At 35.1% G+C, this 8,238-nt stretch overlaps 1 protein-coding gene across 1 annotated transcript in view; it reads left to right on the forward strand.

The window, feature by feature from the left end:
- Positions 1–8,238, forward strand: part of CDIN1 (CDAN1 interacting nuclease 1) — a 124,325-nt gene that overhangs the window by 24,497 nt on the left and 91,590 nt on the right. The window contains exons 2-4 of the mRNA XM_064715100.1: positions 2,296–2,341; positions 3,194–3,258; positions 6,452–6,512. Of these exons, the coding sequence (XP_064571170.1) occupies positions 2,296–2,341; positions 3,194–3,258; positions 6,452–6,512 (172 nt within the window). The remainder of the gene's footprint in view (positions 1–2,295; positions 2,342–3,193; positions 3,259–6,451; positions 6,513–8,238) is intronic.

An 8,238-nucleotide genomic window follows, 5' to 3' on the forward strand; every position in this document is an offset into this window, starting at 1 on the left:
AAGCAGGTCAAAATCCAAGGACACCAAAGAGACAAATAAAATGGACAAGAATAAGAGAAACATTTAATTTTGAGAAGATCTTGAAGGTCATCAGGGTCATTAACCCAGCATTTCCAAGTCTGCCATTAAAAGTGGAGTGTAAAGGGAGGGAGGAATAATGGTCTTAGGTTTTTTTTTTATCTGTCATTGTCAGTGTATAATAGGATAATGGTAGTATAAATACAGTTAACATGCAAGGAGTAGACTAAAACCACAAAAATTGCTATGTCAGTGGAGGATAACTCAAACCAGAGATCTAGTCAAATGCTGTCCTGATCTGTTCTGGGATTTTTCCCACATCTATCTCTAAATTCAGTTCTACCATTATGACCATGTAAATCTACAAGGTAATAATAGTTATGTGGTGAGCCATTAGGGGGCCATATGTATTGAACTTATTTATAGCCTGCAGGTTTGTTTGGGCTTTTTTTAACATCTTGAAATATCTTAGCTTTCTGTATCTGTATAGCCTGTGTAAGTATATAATCTTAACTTAATTTCCTTTGTTCAACTTTTAGTGATTACATGTACAGGTTGCAGATTGTCATAATTGGATTATGCACCTTTTGGAGAGGCTTTGTGGTATGCAACTCCTGGCCTCTGTGTAACATGTGTATTTAAATAAATATTTATTATTTAAATACTGTTTACTTTATGTGAATAGAAACTTTATAAAAATTAAATTCTTTAATGTATTGGACTGGTTTTTTCTGTAATCCATTAATTTAATAAATCTATATATTAGTCAGTTTCTGTTGCTGTCACTTTTCTACAGTTTTAACATTCAGTCTCAGTTAGTACTCAGGGTGAACAGTCCAATGTGTAAAATACCAAAGATCAAGGCTCAGCTTACTGCTGTCACACAGATGTTGTGCTGGGCTGACAAGCCCAAAATACGGAGGCAAAAAGCCTGGAAGCACAGCTATGGATAAGACATACTTGTAAGTTCTTTATACAGCACTGCATTAATCTAGTCACTTTGTTCCTGATTCTTCAGCTGCTTGGTTTAGAGGTAACTGTATACCATGCTGCATATACATACTGTCTGTTTAACTCTGCTCCAATCATCTAGTTGTTTTGTGCTTCAGTGTTCCATTTTGAAAGTGAGAGTAGGACTTCCTCATTTTAAAGTAGTGTTTGTGAAGTGTGACAGTTGGAAGGAGAAGGATCATTTATGTGTGGAGAGAATATGTGCTTTTAATGTAATTATGATATGATACAGGTGTTAAATTCACATACAAGAAATCTGACGGAAGAGTGAGACTTTAGACATTGTGAAATCTCTGAACTACCTATGCTGTGCCATAGCAGGTAAGTTCATGGAAGGAAAAAATGTTAATTATTCATAATGCTTTGCTGTACCATAAAACTCGATTTATTGAGACTATAATTTGTTCAAGTTGCATGTAGTAGAAAAATATTTCAGGAGTAATTAGTAGTATGCAGGATGTGATGAGGTAGATATATCCACAGAGGACAATTGAAAACAGTAGCGGTGTGGTATTGATTGCCTTTCAGAGGAAAAAAAATCTTGTCTCTTTTCTAAATGTTAACAATTCAGAGAGAAAAATTCCCACTTGGGAAGAATGCTTTCCAGGTTGCTTCATTGCCAGGTGTTCGACATTGAGTGGAGCCTTAGATGAATGAAGCTTATGGCAGCTTTTGGAAATGACCGACTCCGGGGAATCTTGGCTTCCTGCTGTGAAAGTTTCCATTTTCAAAGCACATCAGTTTCAGTGGGAATGTTCCACTGGTCCCATATGCTACTTCTGACAGAGGGGGGAGTTTTTAACCTGAATATGAGACAGCTACTGAAGAAGTTCCCTTGCTGCTAACAAAATGAATTTCAATATGTTGCCAGTGAACAAGCGGCGTGTTCCCAACTGCTGATGGAATTTAACTCCTTCAATTTTTAATGGAAATTTTGCTTTAATTTCCATTTTTTCCCTGTCACCTTTTAGCTCCACTACTTTCTCCTGGTAGGACTTTTGGGTTCTGAAGTTGAATCACCCGAACAATATGCTAGTTTGATTTGAAACTCTTGGTATATTTTCCTCCCCTCCCTCATACACTCTCTCCTTGACCTAGCAGCAGGAAGCCTTTGTCTGAGGTGTTCATCTGGAACAACTTTTCCACACTTGTTTTCATGTTCTGTTAGATTACAGGGCAGCAGGCCTACCTTTGAAGCTCCCTTCTCTTTTGTTTCTTTGCAGTGCACTCCAGTAATTAACTTTGTCCTTCTTTTATTTGTTCCAGTCAATCGCAGTCCACTCTGCTGAGCATCTTCTCCCAGGAGTACCAGGTTAGAAGTTTTCTCCTTTGTGAGGGTTGACAGGTGCCTAATTGAATGATGAATGTCCCTTTATTTCTTTGTAATTGAACTGCCAGCTTTCTGATTGGTTTGGAGGATGTTCCTTTTTCCACATCAAGCACCGCCTGAGTCTCAGTGGATGGCTGCCAAGCCTACCCATCCATCTGTCTAATAACATCTAGCCTTTGCTTATTTGGTGGACCTGTAATAAATTATGCTAAACCATTATTATTCTGACAATAATAATTTCCCTGTGTTGCGTGGTTCCATGTGCTAAATGTTTGCTGACTTGCACTGTCAGTGCTGCTTTCCATTGCTGACAGAGATGATGATAAATGACCATTGCCGGAGTGGCAGAAGGCAAGAGAGGCAGAAAATGGAGTCATTTATCATGAGATGACAGGTGTCAGTCAAGTGGCAAGTCTCTATGGAATTACTTTTTGTAGTTTTTCAAATAAGTTGTTTTTAAGCAATGTTCTTCCTGGTTAAAAATGCCAATTGAATTGTAAAACCAGAGTGCACCAGACTTAGATGGAATTGAATTGAGGGAAAATTAATACAAAGGTTGAAAGAGAGAACAAGTTTTTCTTTGCCCTCAGCAGCCTTCAGTAAACTTATTTAGATTCAATTATTGTGACCTTACTGGCTTTTACATATGGTACATTGCAGTACACTCTGAAGACGTTCAATTCAATAGGTAGATTGAATGTCATTTCTGTATGGAATCTAAAAGCATGGTTCACATCTATCAAAGTGTAGCCAAGGACCGCGTGTTTGTGTAGTCATGATTCCTGTGTTTTGATCTATGACACCTTTGTAAAAGTCGTTTTTTCATTTTTCCAGAAACAAATCAAAAGAACACATGCCAAGCATCACACTGCTGAAGCTATCGAAACTTACTACCAAAGGTATGACCTCCCCACCCCAGTTAAGGCTCATCATAGATACTGATTTTTACAGCAGTTGTGAGTAAATTAGCTTATTAAGCTAATTTTATATAACAGTAAATTAAGAATTTAGGAATACGGAATGGTTCACCTAAAAATGTTTTTCACTGGAAATACAGAATTTTTTCAGGATTTGGTCACTCTGATTAAGAAAGAATTTACTTCCCTGGCTCTAAGTTAGGATAAGCAAATATTTTTCCAATGTATATGATGGCATTTATTTTGTATTGCCTATAGTTTGTAATTTTTAGGATTTCTGTGTCAAGACTGATTTTGATGACTTCCGTACAGCAAGAGAGCTTGTTCTGCTACAGTTGCTTGTTTAAAACAACATTTGTGTTACATTACAAAAAGTTACATATTCATGTATTGCCAGTTAAAGCACTAATTTTTAGATCACTCCTGTTTTATCAACAGAAGTGTCAGAAATAGTTTTTAAGGGAGGATGAAAACCTTTATGTCATTTTACAATTGTTTGCATCTTAAGCTAATAAACTGTGCTTGCTACACCTTGTAGTTTTTCTGTTAGTTCCATAGGCTTTACTAAAAATATTCCAGTGACATAATTGGGGCATAGTGATAACAGGTAAAGATACGCAATTAAAATATTACTTTGTAGACTGACATATCTGAAGAGCATGCATGGCAAGTGAATTCCTACTTGTGATGTATGATATTCATGCTTAATACTAATCTGTATGAATCAAGAAAATAAACAAAGAGCCTTCATTTGTAAACAATTAAATGTGCTTCTGCCAGAGTCATGTATTTAAAACTTAACCACAGCCTGATTATATTATACACTGGTTGAGAATATCTAGTGTGAGCTGTACTAGTTTGGGTGTTTGATTTTGGTTTTTTAGTAGTTGTATTGTTTTGTAAAATTTGTACTGGATCACATTGCACTTTTCCTAGGATTGATTGTTGTTTAGGGAGAATACTGGCTTAAAATTTTGTTGTGCTAATAACATGCATATACAGTACTACTTCTAATTATTTTTCACTAGAAGTTTCAGTGAAGTGGCCTGTGGTAGTTGTAACTGCTGCATAAGTAACCCTTTCCTTAGTGTATGTGTAAATCACTAGTTCCAGCCTGAAACATGGGACAAGATTTTGCTTTATGCAAAGCAGCAGTTGTATTGGTGTCAGTAGGGTTGTAGGTATGATTAAGTTTGTCTCACATCAGGTAGGAGGATTTGGTCTCCTGTCTTCTTCTGTAGTCTGAAGTATGATAGCAGTACATAACTAATGCATTATGCATGAAGCTGTGTGGTAGTGGTAGGGAAAATCATTCTTTATGCTGTTTCTGAGTATGTCATTTTGCAAGTGTATTAACATGGCTGAGTAAAATGCACATGTTTTAAAATCAGAGATGTTCTGGTCAATAGCTAAAAAAACTCATTTCAGTCCTGTTTTAATAGATTTACTGTGTAGTATGTTTAGGAATCTACAGAAGCAGACAACTTGAGATAGAAGCCACTTTGAAATACTTCAGGTGTAAATATGACAAACAAGTCTTCTCCTCTGCTCTTCTGTAGCATCCACTTTACTGCTGTGAACCCCAGACTGGGTGCTATGCTCCTTTGTATTTCTGCTGACATACAAGCAGATAATTGTGCTGTCATTGCTTTCTTAAGTCAGAAGCTACCAGGTTTTGAAGGTAGAGATTTCCTGTGGTCCCTGTTAGGAGCAAGTAAAATAGTTGAATAGAATAGTTTCTTCTACTTGGCTGAGACTTACTAGTGTGAAACTTAGGCAATCACAAAGTACGAGAAGGATCAGCAGGTTTTCAGAACTGTATTACCATCAGCATGTGAGACCTGTTAGTCCAAAATGGAGTTGCTAGAAGCATTGGAAATATATGACAGAAATTTACTTCATTCTCACTGTAGCCGTTCGATCATCTAGATGCATGTTTGAGAACTTTAATCTCAAGTACATTTTCCTGGTTGTGTATTTCGTGTATGATATTCCATTTTCTTCTGTTATAAATTTATAATGTTTAAACATGTTTTGTGGGTTTTTTTAATATGGAACTGAAATAATTTACACCAAAAAGCTTTTTAAATTTCCTTAATTCGTTAAGCTTCAGAATAACTTGCAAGCAAAAAGCCATTTATTAAATCTAATGTGAAGGGGTTTTATAAAGGTGTACCACCCATTCCGCAGAAAGGTAAAATGATAAAGAATTTTAATGTCTGTAACTAATGAGCAGAAGAGTGTCTTCTGATGGATAGGTAATGATAGAGCTGGAAAGGCTGTGGCCTTCTAATGATGTCAGTAATGATGTGCTATGTGAATACAGATAGGATAAGCGAGCAAGTTCAAATGTTGGTAACTATTGTTCTTTTCCACATGGCTGCAAAGCACAAAGTGGCTTCCAATATCATAGCTCCTTCCCATCAGCTTCGGAACACAGGTTTCAGGTTTTATTGAAATGTAAATACCAAGCAGTGGAAGTAACAGAAGTGAGGAGAGCAACATTGTGTGAATTGATGGTCAGAAACATCATTCTGTAATACCCTCAACTAGAAACATTAAGCCTTTGCCACTGATAGGATAATGACTTTCTATCAACCTTTATTGAATCCTAAATATTTCTTCTTTTCTTTATAGAATATAAATTGTTAGACTGATTTCAGCCAAAGTAAGCCTTTAGTACTTAAATTACTGGCCAGTTGATGAAATCTGGAATAAATTTGAGAGTTTATGTTTTTGTATGCACTAGTGAATTGGGTAAGATATACGCTGCACCTTCATAGTTGAAGGTCATGTGGAACCAAAAATCTTTACTGTGAATAATAGATGTTTAGTTGTCTCTGATGCATCTTTAAGTAGTACAGATATAATTTATTTGTGTATTTATTAAGTCACAATTTTTTAAATTTCTTGATATATTCAGTTTTTTACCAGTGTCTTCATTGAGATGGATATATTTTGCAGATGAATAGAATAGGAGACAACCCTGGAGAGTTACTGATTGCTTAAAATACTTCTTAAAAGATTATCTGTAATGCCAGTTAAAGCACTAATTTTTGGCATTATCTGTAATGGGGTATTTTCCCCCAAATGAAAAAGATTCACAAGGGATGCTGACATGTATAAAGTGGCCTTTTCTTGCCACTGCAAAATTACCTGGCTTTGTCTTGTCTAGGTATCTGAATGGGGTGATGAAAAATGCAGCTGCCCCAGTATTACTGGACCTGGCCAATGAGGTAATCATCTTTCTTTTTTCTTTAATCTTCTAGTGTAAAACCTGAGGGGCATATCTATAGTGACTTCAGTGAGAAATGTAATTAACCTAAAAAAATGGTTTCAAGGCACATTAGACATTTAAAATGGTTCCCCAGTCTGTTAGTACTTAAAATAATTAGACAAAAAGCCACATTTATTAATAAATCAGTTCATGTGATTAGTATTTTAACTTCAAGGCAAATGTGTAGGATACCTTGAATTTGTATTTTGCTGAAGATTTCCAACAAGCTGCAGGTCTTTATTGCATAAACTTGCTAAAAATTCTCAAATTGATTAAATGGAGTTGTATCATTTTGATTCCTTGCCTTTAATAACAAAACCCATCTAAGTTATTACTATTTCTTAGTAATAGGAAGGCTTAAAACAGATAATTTTCCTGACTCCATTTATTTCTGTTCATATGGATTAGAGGATGGCTAATGAAAACTGCTTAAGATAAAGCACTTAAGCAGAATAAATTTTTCAGTACATGAAAAGTTCTGTATGGATGCCATTAAAGTCTTGACAAATTTATTGATGCTGTTTATTAATTAGAATATGAATTTGCCTTGTTATATAAGGTGTTATTTGTATTAGAAACTGCTATCTTAGCACTACATTAAAGAAGAGGTAAAAAGTTTGAACAGGTGGCAAGGAGTTTTCCTAGAAAAAAGAAATTGATGAAATACCTGTTTTTTAAACTCTAAAATATTTTTTTACTGTAATAGTAACAGTACAATAGCTGATAGTCCCTGGAACTGCTCATGCAATCCTCAAAGGGATAGAATGAAATATATGCTGTTTTGTGTTGCATTTTAATAGAAAATGTAAGAAGGAAGTAGAAAATGAGTGTTTGCATTAAAAATGATATGGCACTGTGAACATTAAGTGTAGCAATAGCAGCAAGTTCTACATGTTACATTAGAAAAAAAGAATGGTTTTTCTCTCGTGTACATTGCTGCAGCCAGCAAATGAGTGATTACCTATCAATTACTGGAAGGTTTTAATGGTCTGTGAAGTGTCTGTGTAACCTGATCGTACAGTTAGCATAGAATCAAGAATATATTTTGTTTTAGTGGTAATGTGTAGCTTCTTACCATCTCTGGAAAAGACAAATCTTGAAGTACTGAGAATAGAAAGTACTTTACATAAATAAGTACAATCATACTAAGAATTTAGGTAAACATCCCAATGGATGATATATTGCACCCATATTATATGGGAACTGTCATAAAAATATTTCAAGCACAGAGTAATATATCTGTTACTGCTTCTTTGTATATTTTTCGCATTGATTTAGAGATGATGCATATAATTTCTGACTCCAGTGAGCATATCTTTGTTTATATTTCACTAATGCATTTTTGCAATTCAGATCAAAGATATCTGCAGTTCAGAAATAAATAAAAATTAAGCCTAAGAGAAAGGGGAGATACATAAAAAACTTATTTGTTTCTGGTTTTGTAGTAGCAGGTATATCAGAAAGGCAATGCATTTTGTGACTGCCACCCAATGCATTAGGGAAACGTGGCAATAACCAGCACCAGATTACTGCTTCCAAACAATCAAGCTGCCATTTTTATATGATAGTTAATATTTAAATGACATACTCTTGCATCTGCTGACAATTGATGTAATGGTAATACTTTATGAGTCAATATATATTTAATCAGTGGAAACTCTAAAAATTGATGAGAAATATATAAC

The sequence above is a fragment of the Zonotrichia leucophrys genome, chromosome 5 (assembly GCF_028769735.1).
Source record: "Zonotrichia leucophrys gambelii isolate GWCS_2022_RI chromosome 5, RI_Zleu_2.0, whole genome shotgun sequence".
Lineage (NCBI taxonomy): Eukaryota > Metazoa > Chordata > Aves > Passeriformes > Passerellidae > Zonotrichia > Zonotrichia leucophrys.